Below are 16,777 nucleotides of genomic sequence, written 5' to 3'. Positions count from 1 at the left end.
CAGAAGTGGACCTATGACAATCCAAGGCATCTAGTGGTGATAATCCAAGCCATTTTAAGGCTGAGGGAGACCTCCTGGAATCATCTCATGGGTCTTGTAGCAGACTGGGTATGTTCTGAGGGTCAGAATATCATTTGCTACCTTATGATTGATATGAAGGGTTTCCTGAAGTCGATTTCCACAGATCCGGGGTCCTGGAATATAGTATCGCTGAGCGAGGGCAAGTGCAAGGTCTCCACACGGAGAAGCACCTGGAAGTAGAGTAGCATCGAGCGAGGGCAAGCGTCGATCTGCTGGGTTGCATCGTATACCGGTCTAATCAATTGGATGGGTAAGATTATTTTCATCGTCTAACACTTAAATCGAAGGCTCAGAAATGTACACGCAACCCAAGAGGAAAGTTGATTTCAAAGGGAAATGCCTTACGGCGTAATTAAACATTAATAATTAATAATTAAACTACGTGCTAAAAGAAGAAATCAAAGGAAAGCCGTGCCCAAACGTTGCCTTTAGACGATCGATACCCCATTGGGTTTTCCACTCCGTTCATTATTACAACCCAATTGCTATCAAAATTTTATCACCATTCAAAATGTAGAGCTACGAAACAAGTTTTTCATTTTCTGTCATATGGCACAAACCAGTTTCAAGCAAATATTTCGTTTTTATGTATAGTCTCTAGAGAAATCACAACGTTTCCATGAAGAGTTTCAATGATTGGTAGAAAAGATAAACATCAAACCACACAAAAAGAGTCATAGTCCAGGAACGATGTGGATACACTCCAAATAAACATATTTCAGAATTTATGTGTTAGATGCGACACTAAAAGAGAGTCATAGTCGAGGAAACATGCAGATATACTCCCAATAAACATTATTTCAGAATGATATAATCCCAATAAACATTATTTCATAATTTCTTGCGTTTGATGCGACAGTACATTCGATTTCTTTGAAGGTTTTCTATGTTATGTGACGTACTGAACATAACAATTGAAAGGAATGGTCAGTAGGAGCTTTCTTTCCACCCTCCGACCTCCTCCATTGCTGCTTCCTCACAGCAATCTTCTTCTTCCTGCAATTTCCAATCACCATAATATGAAAAAACATATTTAAGTTCATAGAATTGAAGTAATTTGATGGGAATTTATATGAAAAAACACAATTACATGTTAGGGTTATGGAATCAAAATTAATTTGATAATAAATTCTGGGAATATTTTAGAATTTGAGAATATGATAGAATCTGCCTGGTCAATTTGTTTGACCTATTTCACCTTAATCTTATTTGTAATCTCTCTAAGATTCTCATATTCTACAATATTCATGGATCTTGAATATACTCAAAACCTACCATATTCATGGATCCATGAAATTCTAGAAAAGTATTTAACTTTAAAGTCTAAACTTTGTATTGCTCCCTAAGATTCTCAAATTCTATAATATTCATATATCTTGAATATTCTCAAAATCTACAATACATCCTTTATATCCATAGATCCTTTATATCCTTAAATCCATTAAATTCTAAAAAGATATTTAACTTTAAAAGATCTAGAAGGAATAAGTTTAAACTTTTTATTGAAATTATCTTCTTACATCTGTAAAACGAAATTTGAAAATGAAATTTACAGTGATTGGTCAATATCCAGAGCTAATATGAATCCATCCTATTACCATTCAAAAAAATGTTTCTGATATAAAGAGCCTCTGCATATATAGAATCTACCTTAATAGTGACTGTGAGGCCAACTTTTATCTCCCCACAGTAGGTCTGGTCTGGAAGGACAACATTGTAGGAAGTCGGGGATAGGCTTTCTTCCATGAATACTCCCTCCAGGGGAATGCTGTGCACCACAATCAGAAATATAAAGATATATGATCAGAAAACAAAAATATTGAAAAACGATGAAAGACTGCAGGATCTGAAAAAAATGACTAAGATCATAATGCTGGAGACTCATATGCACCTTGCTTCCCCAACGAAGTCATCCGCGTTTCCACTATCGCTGTCCATTATTTTTAAGGTGAGTTCAGTAACCCCATTGGCTACATTGAAAAAAAATTGCACATTCCACTCGGGATTGCTACCTTTATATGCAATTTCAGAGATCCGATCTATTAATTTTTACTCTATATATTTTTGGGGAAAAAATTTGTGAAATCTCCCTACTTTCCCTGCATATACAAAAGATTTGTGTAATTTCTTCTTCCCATTGATAATCCAGGGGCACTTAGTCATAACTAAGACCTCACCACGAACTCTTTCTTAAAACGATGTAACCATTTTCTCCATTGTTTGAAAAGCATTTAAACCCTGGATACCTATAAACAAACTTAAAAATTATGCGAACGGAAGAATTTTATCAGAGATTGGGGATCTTCCCGTTTCCTCTTTTCTTTCTTCGCGGATATTAAGAATCGATTCTGATGAGTAGTAGAGCAAAACCCATGTAAATAAATTTACTAAATTCAGGCATTTACAATTTCTCAGGTACTTGTGGATTCATTACCTCAGCATCCAACAACAGGAATGATTCCCCTAGCCAAGATGGGATAGTGGAGATGTTTAGAGATCCATCTCTTAAAACTAGGTCTGGGGATTGCCAATCAGCAATGGCCAGAATGAACAGAAAAAAACCCTTCAGCCAGGGACCTAGATGAGAGGTTTTTGAAAATCCTGAAGATTTTCAAGTGGGGACCTGATGCTGAAAAGGCCATAGAAGTCCTACTGCTGAAGGTGGATCACAGATTGGTTAGGGAGGTTTTGAAGCTTGATGTAGAAATTGGTGTAAAGTTACAGTTTTTCAAGTGGGCTACCAAGAAAAAGAATTTCAAGCATGATTCCACCACATATATGCCACTCATCCGTTGCTTAGTGCAGGCGGGACTAGTGGGGGAAATGTGGCAGACAGTGCAAAAGATGGTGAAAAGTGACTATGGCATGAATCCTAGCATATTGTCTGAAATTATTAGGATACTAGGAAAGATAAAGATGGTGGAAAAGGCCCTTTCCATATTTTATCTCATCAAGATAGAGAAGTGCAAACCCAATGTTTATGCTTATAATTGCATGTTTAGTGTGCTGATGAAGGCAAATTTTCATGATAAGGTGCAAGAGCTTTACATGGAAATGTGCAATGAAGGGAAATGTTTTCCCGATACGGTAACTTATACTATGCTCATCTCCAACTTTGGGAAACTTGGAGATGTGGACTCTGCGATTAAGCTTTTTGAAGAAATGAAGGAGAATGGTCTGCAACCTAGTGCGCAGATCTATACAATCCTGGTTGGAAGTTTGTTTAAATCAAACAGATGCATAGAGGCCTTGAAGTTGTTCCAGGAAATGAAGGATACACGTTGTGCACCGAATGTGTTTACATACACTGAAGTAATAAATGGGCTAGGAAAAGCAGGGAGAGTCCAAGAGGCATACATAATATTTCAAGATATGCAAAAAGATGGTTGCTCTCCCGATGTGGTCATGTTCAACAAACTAATCGATATCATGGGTGATGCAGGCCTACTTGATGATGCTCTGAAGCTATTTGGACAGATGGAAACTGTAGGATGCAATCCTACTGTGGTAACATATAACAGTGTCATGGAAGCTCTTTTCAGATCTAACAATCCATCGGAGGCGTTGCATTGGTTTGAGAGAATGAATGGAAAAGGCATTGCTCCAAGTTCGTTTACATATTCCATTCTAATTGTTGGTTTATGCAAGGCGAACAGATTGGAAAAGGCATTGATGCTTCTTGAAGAGATGGACGAGAAGGGCTTTCGGCCTTGCCCTACTGCCTATTGTAGTTTGATTGATGCACTTGGTAAGGCACGCCGTTATGATGCGGCAGTGGAATTATTTAAGGAAATGAAAGAAAACAACACTCCTTCCAGCTCAAGGCTCTATGCAGTGATGATTAAACACCTTGGTAAAGCAGGGCGTATTGATGCAGCCATTAAACTGTTTGAAGAAATGCAAAGTCAGGGATGTATTCCTGATGTGTATTCCTACAATGCATTAATGTCTGGCCTAGTAAGAGCAGGCATGGTTGATGAAGCTCATTCATGGCTTAAAAAAATGTAAGATCGAGGATGTAAACCTAATATTAGTAGCCATAATATAGTTTTGAATGGTTTGTCTAAGGCAGGTGGGCCAACAGAGGCCTTTAAGATGTTCGAGAAAATGAAAAATTCGGGGATTCAGCCAGATGCCGTATCTTACAACACAGTTCTTGGTGCACTTAGCAATGCGGGCATGTTTGATGAAGCAGTCAAATTAATGAAGGAAATGACTTCTAAAGGATTTTCGTATAATTTGATTACATGTTCTTCAATATTAGAGGCTATGGGCAGAGTTGATGAAGACTGCAAACCATTCATTCAATAAGGAGGTCTTTCGATTCTCCTGTGCTTCCTGGTCGATAGTGATGGTTGCATTCGTGGCTTGGCTTTCTGGTTTCAGTGGGGATGATGGATTTCCTGAACGGTGAACCTCACGCAAAATGAGAGTTTCCTTGCCACCGTTTCATATGTCTGGAATATTACCATTTGTAATTTCTTTATCATCTTGATTATTACCAAAAACATGCTGGAATCATGTTCAAAGTAAGCTGCTTATACAAAATGGAATCTGTATTGTGGCCATTTTACACAGGTCATCCTGGTAAGCATATTTTGTTGTTTGCTTATTTTCTTGTCATCTGAGAAGCATTATCCTTCCTGTACTAATTAAAGTCCCCAACTATAAAATATGCAACTCACAGAACCTAATGACGAAGTAAGAAAGGAAGACTAGACTACATCCCTGGAAATAAACAACTCCTGTCTAAAATCAACAACCAACACAATCTAGAGAAATATTATTATATCAACCATCAAAAACACAGTTTGTACAGAATGGGAGTTTCAGTTAACCAAATGTTTTGCAATGACTTACTTCCACATCATTAACTGATCATGTGTAATAGCATAGAAGATAAACGGTTATGTTTCTCTTTCTATAAGGCTTGGCCCGATTAGATTTGTATCAACTAGTTGAAAGGGTGATCACTTAACGAGGGTTTCTGTTATCATTAACCTACTCATCCTAATTGTTTCTTCCCGGGTAAGGTAGGTGCCCTACAAGCCTGGGTGGTCAAAGGTATCCATGGAGAAGGCTTATCAAAAGGGTAATTGCTTAACAAAGTTTGCTGGTATAGTTATCCTGCTTGGGTTAAACTTTAAAGCATAGCTAACATTTTTGGCTGAGACAGGCCAAAAAATTTGAAAACTTGTGAATAATTTAGTGCTGTATTATTCAGTTCTAATTGGATCTGATCTGGTTGCAATACAGGCCAAAAAATTTGAAAATTTGTGAATACTTCAGTTTAGCTGTATTATTCAGTTCTAATTGGGTCTGATCTGGTTGCAGTATTGTTTACTATTGAAACTAAATCCCAAATTTTAACCCGAATTATGTTTCAAGTGTTAAATCCCTAAGCTCCTTGGTTGTGCCCAGATTGTTGTCCGTGGAGGCTGATTTGAGAGACATGTTGTTGACGGACGATCAGCCATGAATTGAAATGTCAAATCAATATCCAGAGCTAATATGAATCCATCCTATTACCATTCAAAAGAACGTTTCTGACATAAAGAGCCTCTGCATATATAGAATCTACCTTAATAGTGAATGTGAGGCCAACTTTTATCTCCCCACAATAGGTCTGATCTGGAAGGACACCATTGTAGGAAGTCGGGGGTAGGCTTCCTTCCATGAGTACTCCCTCGAGGGGAATGTTGTGCACCACAATCAGGAATATAAAGATATATGATCAGAAAACAAAAATATTGAAAAACGATGAAAGACTACAGGATCTGAAAAAATGACTGAGATCATAATGCTGGAGACTCATATGCACCTTGCCTCCCCAACAAAGTCATCCGCGTTTCCACTATCGTTGTCCATTATTTTTAAGGTGAGTTCAGTAACCCCGTCGGCTACAGTGAAAACAAATTGCTCATTCCACTCGGGATTGCTACCTTTACCTGCAATTTCAGAGATCCGATCTATTAATTTTTAACTCTATATATTTTTGGGGGAAAAAATTGTGAAATCTCCCTACTTCCCCTGCATATAGAAAAGATTTGTGTAATTTCTTCTTCCCACTGATAATCCAGGGGCACTCAGTCATAACTAAGACCTCACCACGAACTCTTTCTTAAAACGATGGAACCATTTTCTCCATTGTTTGAAAAGCATTCAAACCCTGGATACCTATAAACAAACTTAAAAATTATGCGAACGGAAGAATTTTATCAGGGACTAGTCAGCCATGTTCTCAATGATATCTGTTGTCAATACACGGCTAAAACCATAGGAATATGCATACTCACCGGACGCAACGCTGCTCTTCTGTTGCTGAGTTCGGCATTGAATAATGACATAGGGATCCATGTTACCTGCAACCACAGCCACATCAGAGAAAAATTAAATCAAAGATCCAACTGAACATACACCAGCACACATAATTCAGCTGTCTCTTTAGCAATATTCGAATCCATCCTATTACCATTCAAAGAAACGTTTCTGATATAAATAGCCTCTGCATATATAGAATCTACCTTAATAGTGAATGTGAGGCCAACTTTTATCTCCCCACAGTAGGTCTAGTCTGGAAGGACAACGTTGTAGGAAGTCGGGGGTAGGCTTCCTTCCATGAATACTCCCTCCAGGGGAATGTTGTGCACCACAATTAGAAACATAAAGATATATGATCAGAAAACAGAAATATTGAAAAACGATGAAAGACTGCAGGATCTGAAAAAATGACTGAGATCATAATGCTGGAGACACATCTACACCTTGCTTCCCCAACGAAGTCATCCGCGTTTCCACTATCGCTGTCCATTATTTTTAAGGTGAGTTTAGTAACCCCGTCGGCTACAGTGAAAACAAATTGCTCATTCCACTCGGGATTGCTACCTTTACCTACAATTTCAGAGATCCGATCTATTAATTTTTAACTCTATATATTTTTGGGGGAAAAATTTGTGAAATCTCCCTACTTCCCCTGCATATAGAAAAGATTTGTGTAATTTATTCTTCCCACTGATAATCCAGGGGCACTCAGTCATAACTAAGACCTCACCACGAACTCTTTCTTAAAACAATGTAACCATTTTCCCCATTGTTTGAAAAGCATTTAAACCCTGGATACCTATAAACAAACTTAAAAATTATGCGAACGGAAGAATTTTATCAGAGATTGGGGATCTATTTATCAGGGACTAGTCAGCCATGTTGTCAATAATATATGTTCTCAATACACGACTAAAACCATAGGAATATGCATACTCACTGGACGCAACGCTGCTCTTTTGTTGCTGAGTTAGGCACTCGATAGTGACATAGGGATCCATGTTACCTGCAACCACAACCACATTAGAGAAAAATTAAATCAAAGATCCAACTGAACATACACCAACACACATAAGTCTGTTGTCTCTTTAGCAATATTCGAATCCAAAGATTTATCAGATCGCCTAAAACACAAGAGATCGGCTCGGATGATAATATATTACAGAGGAAATCAGTGTTTTGCAGCCCCTCGGCATTGACGAGCAGCACCTCCAGAGTTCCCCTCGGCATCTTGATTCTTTTCCTTCTACCTCTTGAAGTCGATTTCCACAGATCCAGGGTCCCGGAATATAGTATCGCCGAGCGAGTAGCATCTAGCGAGGGCAACCGTCTATCTGCGGGGTCACATCGTATACCGTTCTAATCAATTGGATGGGTAAGATTATTTTCATCGTCTAACACTTAAATCAAAGGCTCATAAAGGAAAGTTGATTTCAAAGGGAAACGCCTTACGGCGTAATAAGTATGCACTTTGAGGTATGAAGTGTATAGAATTTGAGCTTGGATTTACCGCTTTTATTTAAAAATATTAATTTATTATTATTATTAAAGACATTGAATACAATGAATGTTTTTATTTGAAATAATTACGAATTTGAGTTTAATATTTTATTTTATGTGTTTTAATAATTATGGTGTGATCTTTGATACATTAGGAATTTAATTTTTGTTATTTTTATTATTATTTAAATTCTTTATATGTAAAATGATTGGTTGAAGTCTTATTATAAATTATTTAGTAATTTTTATTTTTATTAGTTACTAATTTTTTGTTTTTAATTTTGTTTTTATTTAACTTTTTTATTTTATTTATTATTTATTATTTTTATGAATTATATTTTTTTTTTATCATATTTTCAATTTAAAATGACTTATTCTTATATTAAAAACATATTTTAATAAATTTAATTATAAACAATTATATATATATTAGTTAATCATATTTCTTAATTTTTTGTGCTGGCATTTAACAATATAATATTTTATTATTTGTTTTATTTTTGCGATGGAATCTCTATTTTTGTTATTTTTTTTGTTTAATTAAGTTATATTTAAGCTAAGTTGCAGGGACTAACTACTATGTAGCCCTTGTTTATCTAAATGTGGTAGTTGTTTTGATTTTAATTTTTAATTGTTATTTTTTTTTAAACTCAAAAATATAAATAATTGTTTATAATTTTAATTTTAAATATTAAAAATAATATTTAATATAAATAATATAAATTATATAAATAATTAATTCTTCCAAATTTCCTTCAAAATTTGAATTGTTTCTAAATCTCAGTAATGTTTTCAAAGGTTAGAAAAAGCAAAACATATAAGGCTAGGGTGTTGTTTAAAGAAGGAAACAAATCGTAAATTATTAGGATTGAAACTTATTAATATTTTGATAACCCGAATTTCTTTTATTGAATTTCAATTTAATCGACTTGCACCTTTCTAATCAACATTTTTAATGATCGAATAAATAGTGAATAAAAACAAAAGAGTGTGTTTATATAAGGAAAATTATATATATATATATATTAACGAATATATACCCTAATAATTAATTATTTAATGCATTAGAAATAAAAATATTTTAAAATATTAGTTAGAAAAGATATAAAATAAAATAGAAATAATAATTATAGTTTATGATTTTTTGTTGTTTAAGTTAGGTATTTCACATTATGTTAAATGAGGATTATATATATATATATATATATTTGTTATTGGTTTGTTTGAAGGGAAACTAGACTAGTAACGTAAGTTTAGAGTCTTAAGGTTACTAAGGCTTTTTCTAACTAGAGCATCTTGTAAATAGAAACTTATAAAAACAAGTTGGATGTGTCAATCTTTGACATATATCAACATGAGAAGACAAAAAAGACCATTAGTGTTACAAGAAAAAAAACAGTGAGTCATAACAACTATTGGGCATAATCTCCAGGCATCTACGTTGGTTGGCCACTACCCTCATCTAAAGAGAAGGAGATGTTTGGTGATCTCTAGCTACAATGGTTAACTTGCGCCAGTCAACGCTCTCAATTTTTCCCTCCAACTCAAACACTCTAATAGAATTCTCTTGTTGAGTCCTCTTGTACCTCCCTATGCCACTTGGAATATTCAAATGACATTTAACCTTGTGTCGGTTTTGTGCTATGATCAACGAAGAGACATGAGTGCATGCAATGTGCCAAGTATAGTGGGAGCCATAGCTCCCTTTCATGTGAGCTGACATCATATTAAGATTGGGGAGGGAACATGTGCTCTTGAGCATCCTCCTTGGGAGAAATTATAAATTATCAAGGAATTATAGCTCATCATGCCACTATAGGGTATTTGAACCTGGATGGGGAAGATAACTACCATTCTATCAAACCACCCAAGATAACTCCAATTGACTAGTTTATGAGTGATATTAAAGGGGATGTTTTAGAAAAGACAAAGAAAAAATTGAAAGTAAAATATCATTTTTAAAATAATAAGGTTATTTTATGGGAGTGTGGATAGTTATACTCGTATCTATGTTTTTAGTTGGAGGCATTATGGATTTATCTAATAGTGAAGTTTTTATTTCTAAAACATCAACATCTTATTCATGAGCATGTTCTTTTAATGCTAGTGAATATTATGGAAAATGCATCCAATGATAATGAAGTTGTATTTTTTTACCTATTAAAGAGTTTGATCATAACACAAGCAATGAGATTAAGAATATTCATGAAGATCTTCCTAATTGTAAGTACTTTCAAAGCACCACTAGTAACACAAGCAATGAGATTAAGAATATTCATGAAGATCTTCCTAACTGTAAGTACTTTCAAAGCACCACTAGTGAAAGGGAAGAAAGTGATGACGATATTTATTCTCAACAACTTAATAATGACATCCATCATGTAGATAATATTCAAAATTGACCTCAAAGTGGTGACTTTGATGATAATTCAAATAACGTGGATAAAAATTCTCCTCCTAGTGAGAATTTTAATGGAAGCACCAATGGAAATGATGAGGACTATTGCTTCTATGGAGGATTATTACATAAGTGCCAATAATAAATAAATAAATGCATTCCTATTAGTGCAGATTTCAATGGTAGTATTAGTGTAGAGGAGAAATATTATAATATTCAAATGATTATGGTAGTAATAATTATGAATATTTTCCTCCAAGTGTGAAATTTAAATGCATTGATAAATATGATGAAGATTTCCTCCTAGTAGGGAAGTTAGAGGCATCGATGATGATGATTTTCCTCTAAGAGGGGACTTTATTTGCACTGATAATGTCATTACAAATGATGATTTTCCTTCATGTAAAGAGTTTAATGGTGGATATAGTGACAAGGCCAAGGATTGTGATCATTTTCCTATTCCTCCTAGTGATGAGATTGGAAATGAAGATGATGATCAGTGTAGGATTGAAGATCAAGTTTTAATTGACTTTAAGTTGGTGTTCATTCTCTTAATGAATTTCAAAGCAAGGTTAAATATAATGATAATGAGGATGGCATTCCTCTTAGTGATGAGGATATTCTTGATAGTGAGAATTTAATAACATTCTAATGAAGACAATGGAAACAATGCCAAGAAGCACCACATTAGTGACTAGGACCAAGAACAAGCTAAATTTTTATATCAATCCATCATATTATATTTTTTTCCTTGGAAAAAAACCTTAACATTTCATTAAAAATGAAAAGGTTACATTTTGTAGATGCATTTCTATCCATTCTCATAATCTGTTTGAAAAACAATGCCCAAAAATTTCGACCTTTAATAAGCCAATGTTCAAAAAAAATGTGGATGCACTATGTAAGGTGCACAAGTGTCCATAAATATAGGAATACTGCATATAAATGTATTGTTGTCACTGTAATATGTTCATACAAATCACATCTTCAAAATTTTCAAAAAATAGACAAGAAAGTGTTGTTTGTTCCTGTATATCCAATCATCCTTCCATAAAAGGACAATGAAAGTATTAATGCACATATTCTCCTAATTTGTATGTGATGTACCAAGTGCCCATAGCCTAGTCAGTAGCTACCTTAGATAGGGCATCCACCATTGTGTTCCTTTCCCTATAGATATGGAACCATGATATGTGAACAAAATAAAGCTTTAGCTATAGAATCTCCTTCGGAATAGGAAGGAATGTGTGATTATGGAATCTTTGCATTCCATTGAACCAATTTATAACATTCATAGAATCACCAAAAATATGAAGAGTGCAACATTCTTTTTCAATTGCAAAATAGAGGAGAAGTTTTAAAGAGAGAATCTATGCAAAGTCATTTGTGCCCCTACCTAGACCAATATGAGATCTAAATATATAATGTTCATGAAGATACAAGACCAACCCACCTCCACAAGCATCATTATCATGAGAAGCTACATCACAATAGGCCCAAGAAGCGAATAAATTTATGACTAATGTTGAGATAACCCGAGGAACCTGAGAAGAATTCGAGGAAGGCAGGAGGGAGAAAATTGCTAGAACTTGTGTTGCCACATGATCAAGGGATGAGGCCTGATCCCATAAATTTTGCCTGCTCCTAGCCAACCATACCCCCCAACAAATTATTGGGGGGGGGGGGGGGGGAGATATTTCTGAGATCATTGTCATTTGATACATCACAACCAAGACTTCCAAGCTTCAAGAAAAGTTTCACCATGCCACACCAAACCACATCCCAAATTATTAGTACAGACTGACCAAATACTCAAATTGAAGGGGCAAGAGAGAAACATATGAGTAACCAAATCTTCTATGTTTTTGCACATTATGCACCAACTGAGCCCTTCTTTTTGCCTCTTTTTAATATTTTCCCAAGTAGGGACTTTGTTTTCAATCAAACACCAAAGAAATACGTGGGCCTTTGCAGGAGAAATCAACTTCCAAATATTTTTCCACCACCAAACAATATCCAAATGTATTTAGACTGTAATTTGATATAAGTACCTTATCTTTGGAGTGTACACCCCACTTGGGGAGTGAACCCAACATAGGGAGTCGTCCTTATATCTTATTTTGACGTTAGATGACTTTAAAGCGACAATATAATTTTGACATGTGACTATATATTCCTTCGACATATTTAGATGTTGAGCCTCAACACAACCTTGTGCCCAAATGGAGGAATGAGTATAATCATCTAATTGGTTTAGAAAAATATTTCCATTCTAGTTCAAATGTGTAACTAATTCATGGGGGAGATGAAAAGTTCTCCACATCCAACCCATAGGTCGATGCTAATCCTTATCTTTCCTCCATTACCAACCTTCCAAGCTAGGTTTCTTTCCACCACTGAGAATGATGGTAAAACAACTTTCTAGATGACAAAGGAGTTAGATTTATTTTTTTTTGATGTTCGAACCCATTCGTTAATTATATATGGGAAGATGTATTTTCTGTAGACAAACGAGGTCCAAAGACTATTGGTAGACAACAACCTCTAACTTACCTTGGCTACCAGCGCTTTTGCAAATAAGGGTAAATCTTATTGAAAAATATAACTAGGTTCGGTCTTCATAATGACATGTGTAATCATGATTTTATGTAATTGATGAAAAGAAGAAAAATAAAATTATTTTGTAATGCTTGAGTCATGGGTTTCATGCTCAAGGAATTTTATAGTTAAGGCTCCCATTGTGAGCCTTTAGGGTTGGTCATCAAGTCATAAAGTCTAGGAAGTCAATGTCATGTATTGAAGACATGTTACATATTGTAAAAAGTAATTTTGATTGTGTCAATAACCCTCCAAGACCTTGTCACAAGCTATTACTCATGTCAGCCTTCTAAAAGGATGAAGATGTTTCTAGACAAGCATGTCGACCTATGTGCAAGGAAAACTCGACTTATTTTGAGTGACAATCCACTATATATAAAGACGACTCGTCCTCCATTTGAAGTTTCATTCGATAAACCATAAGAAGGATAAAATGAGAGCTAAGAGCACAGTAAGAGAAATCTCATCCATTAAAGGCAGAAGAATAGAAATCCAAGTTGTTTTTGGGTCTATTTTAGGGCTAATGCCTCTATATGTGCGAAGGAAGGAAGAACCATCTACTGTAGAAAAAGTCGAAGGTCTTAGTGTTGTCCAAGAGGCCGAATCAAGGAGGAAAATAAGCGAGATTACATTCTGAATTATAATAAGAAGTCATACCATCAAAGCAAAGAAAATCAAGGTTTAAAAGTTGGTCAATCACACGTGCTAGGGTTTCTGAAGTAGGGCCAAGAGCTACAAATCTGATCTAAGGGACTGAAATCTGAAGGATAGCTAAGCTAGTGGGAGAAGGAAGAAGTTTGACCATCGTTGAATCAAGGAAGAAGGAGTTGAATCAGGAATTCCTATGACTTGATCTTGAAGAAATTATTGTGTCAAGGGTCTTGGTGTTAGTATTCATCAATTACAGTCTCTATAAGAAGAAAAATTCGTTCTGGGTTTTCCTCTCTAGTTGGAGAGGTTTTGGCCCTGGCTGATTGCCTACATTCTGTGTCTCTTGTCTCCTTATTTTTTATGCTTTGGTAATTGTTTGATGAAGAAGAAAACTATAATAATATATTCAAAGAGAAGAACCTAATCTAAAGAAACAAAAAATTATTCATAAGTAGTTATCATTATAAGAGAAATCACCTAATTGTTATGCCCTAGATTTCTCAACATGGTTTCAGAGCTAAGGTGAAAAAATAAATGGAAGGGAATCTCATTAAGGGACACTCAAGCGTTCAAGGACAAAATATTGAGGAGGGCATCCAATCAAATTTAGAAGATCACCTTGAAGTCAAGATCCAAAAAGAAGTGTCAAAAGCCTAGATCAAAGAAGAAGTATACACCAGAAGAAGTCCTGGGATCCTCAAGTCATCATCTAAAGACCACAAATACCCTACTCAAGTTGAAGAGACCTACAAATCAAAGTAACTTGAAGACTACTCATCCAAGAGAAGCAAGATCAAGGACGTTGTCATCATCATCAAAAGTTCTAAGTAAATATCCCTCTCGTTGAAGTAAGGATTCCATCTAAAAGGAAAATCCTTATCCTTGAAGAAGATCATCCAAGAAGCATCAAAATATCTTCAAGAAATCATCATCAACAAGGACATCATCCTCAAAAGATATAAAGTGATCTCCCTTTCTGTGGAGCCAAGGATCACTCTTAAAGAGAACTATCGTTATCAAGAAGAAGTTTTCTATTATCTATTTCATCATCAAACTCAAAGAAGCAGTAAGTGGAAGAAGCATCTTATCAAGTAAGTATATTTATGTCTTGATCCAGGTGGATATTGGTGGCCACCTGCCAAGTCCACCTGGACCCCCACCATTGTCTTTCTCAGCATTTTCAGTTTCCTTAATTGTAGCACAACTTACTATTTTTAGCAGTTTTTCGGGTCCTGAACTTCCGGAGCCGTTTTGAGGCCCTAAACGACGTTTTTTGGGGAATCCGGGGGCAACATGGGTCCATGGAATGGACCGATGTTGCTCGTTCCAACAATGGTAGTACTCGGATAGATCTTTCTAACGAGCTATTGTATGCGTCAAACGGAGATCATATGCCAAAGTTACGACCCCGGGAAGTTGATGTACCAATTTACCCCAAACGGGGCCCACAGTTTGGCGTTTCATCTCCTACGGTTAGGTTTTGGAATGTTAAGGGTTTTTCATTGTTTCTCAACAATAAATAGGCCTTCGAGCCTCATTGTAACACAGTTCAAAGGCATGTAGCCATCACATCTCTTCTCAGAGATAAGCTACCATCGCCCTAGCTGGTTTATTTCCATTTCTGGTTGTAAGCATATTTCAGTATTTTCCATTAATGAAATGAAGTATTATTTCCGTTGCATCTTTGTGTATATGGTTATCTCTGTAATTTGTTGCGTTCCTGTTTAAATCCGGATCAGTGGTATCAGAGCGGTCTGCTTTTTCTCTGTTTTTCTTTGCATGTCCCCAACCAGGTCGGGATATAAGGAGTTAGGGCTTGAACTGGTTGAACCTTTGCAAAACCAGCCGCGCAAATCCCGACGGCCTCCCATGGCGGACGAGAAGAAAGACGAGGGGGCAGGAGATCCCATCAAAATCTTGCTCGAAGAAGCCCTAGAGCGACAACGGAACGCGATGATGGACAACTTTGCCCAGATCCTTCAGCGGCTACCCAGAAGCAACGCATCGACTTCCAGCAGCTACTCTGGAAACGCCACACCCTTTAAGGTACAAGTTAATTTTGAAATCCCCATATTCGAGGGTCAGATAGACGCAGATGCCGTAGATAAATGGTTAAATCTGCTAGAGGGTTATTTTTTTGTTCATGAATTTTCGAGTCGGGAAAAGATTGTTTTTGCTCTCCTCAAAGCAGCCCCCCACGTCAAGGACTGGTGGGAAACCTACTGCGAGCAGAAGGATGAAAGTACTGGCTCACTATTTTCAGCCGCACCCACCTGGGATTCGTTCCGGGATGCCGTCAAGGAGCAGTACTACCCTGTTGGAAGCTATGAGGATGAATACATAAAGTGGACCACGTTGCGGCAAGGAAGGGACCAAGACGTGCCGGAGTTCACCAATCTTTTCCATACCCTTCGCACAAAGTTGGGTATCAAGGATTCGGAGCAACATTTGATACTCAAATACTGTGGCTGCCTGCACAAGTACATCCAGGAAGAAATACAATTCCTAAACATCCCCTCGCTCGGCGCAGCATACCGATATGCCGTCAAGGTCGAGCAGAAGTTTAAACAAAAGAAGCGAGACTTTGGATCTGCGAATCCAAAGCAGGGGAAAGGTGCCCCGAAACCACAGAACAAAGGACAAAGCCAAGGCGGGACAGCCCAAGACAACTAGTCGAAGCTGCAAGCAAAGAACAGCGCCGCGAAGCCGAGAAAGGACACTGGAAAATGGTGTGAGTTCCATAAGAGCTCCACTCACAACACAAGTGAGTGTCGAGCCAAGCAGTCACTGGTGGCTGAGCTAAAGGTTTCAGAATCAGATGCATGTTCCGACTCTGAGTCAGAATCCGATAAGGGGTATGAAAAAGGGAAGCAGATCATTGATGCGGATCCCAGCGCCACTGTTGCTACCGCAAAGATCCAGAAAAATGAACCCGAAGATCCAGAGGAGGAGGAGCGTCTCTTCCACTCTCAGATGTGGGTAAAGGGCTCCCCGATACAGTTCATTGTTGATAGCGGGAGTCAAAAGAACCTCATTTCGGCAGAGGTCGTGAAGCGGTTGGGCTTACCGACCACAGCACATCCACAACCATACACCATTGGGTGGCTTCACCAAGGACGAGATCTTCGTGTGAGCCAGCAGTGTCGCCTTCCATACAACATCAAGCCCTTCACGGATGAGGTATTGTGTGACATTGCTCCCCTTGAAGTTTGTGATGTATTACTAGGA

At 36.8% G+C, this 16,777-nt stretch overlaps 2 protein-coding genes and 1 pseudogene across 2 annotated transcripts; 1 reads left to right on the top strand and 2 right to left on the bottom strand.

Annotated features, from left to right (window-relative positions):
- Window positions 1–1,008: 1,008 nt before the first annotated feature.
- On the bottom strand, window positions 1,009–6,545 carry LOC149171362 (elicitor-responsive protein 3-like). The gene is made up of 5 exons (XM_089425944.1): window positions 6,509–6,545; window positions 6,378–6,443; window positions 5,903–6,029; window positions 1,732–1,849; window positions 1,009–1,077 (listed from the first exon to the last, which is right to left on the bottom strand). Exons 1-5 carry the CDS (start codon window positions 6,543–6,545, stop codon window positions 1,009–1,011), a joined length of 417 nt encoding a protein of 138 aa, XP_089282070.1.
- Window positions 2,433–4,392, top strand: LOC149171363 (uncharacterized; annotated as a pseudogene).
- A 105-nt stretch (window positions 6,546–6,650) lies between the features above and the next one.
- LOC149171361 (elicitor-responsive protein 3-like) lies at window positions 6,651–7,632 on the bottom strand. Its single transcript, XM_089425943.1, has 4 exons — window positions 7,566–7,632; window positions 7,343–7,408; window positions 6,852–6,972; window positions 6,651–6,729 (listed from the first exon to the last, which is right to left on the bottom strand). The coding sequence occupies exons 1-4, from the start codon at window positions 7,630–7,632 to the stop codon at window positions 6,651–6,653; spliced, it is 333 nt and encodes a 110-aa protein (XP_089282069.1).
- Window positions 7,633–16,777: the final 9,145 nt, after the last annotated feature.

The sequence above is a fragment of the Pinus tabuliformis genome, chromosome 4_2, assembly GCF_031772625.1.
Source record: "Pinus tabuliformis cultivar Carrire ecotype Pingquan chromosome 4_2, CPIR1, whole genome shotgun sequence".
Taxonomy (NCBI): Eukaryota; Viridiplantae; Streptophyta; class Pinopsida; order Pinales; family Pinaceae; genus Pinus; species Pinus tabuliformis.
This window is presented reverse-complemented; position numbering and strand designations above follow the sequence as displayed.

Excerpts from the sequence above, each read along its gene's own strand:
- LOC149171362 (XM_089425944.1), bottom strand. The coding sequence starts at position 6,545 with ATGGATTCGAATATTGCTAAAGAGACAGCTGAATTAT. Across the intron at positions 6,444-6,508 it reads TAAAGAGACAGCTGAATTAT|GTAACATGGATCCCTATGTC; the intron begins GTGTGCTGGTGT and ends CTGTGGTTGCAG. Across the intron at positions 6,030-6,377 it reads GAAGAGCAGCGTTGCGTCCG|GTAAAGGTAGCAATCCCGAG; the intron begins GTGAGTATGCAT and ends CTGAAATTGCAG.
- LOC149171361 (XM_089425943.1), bottom strand. The coding sequence starts at position 7,632 with ATGCCGAGGGGAACTCTGGAGGTGCTGCTCGTCAATGCCGAGGGGCTG. Across the intron at positions 7,409-7,565 it reads GCAAAACACTGATTTCCTCT|GTAACATGGATCCCTATGTC; the intron begins GTAATATATTAT and ends TTGTGGTTGCAG. Across the intron at positions 6,973-7,342 it reads AAAGAGCAGCGTTGCGTCCA|GTAAAGGTAGCAATCCCGAG; the intron begins GTGAGTATGCAT and ends CTGAAATTGTAG.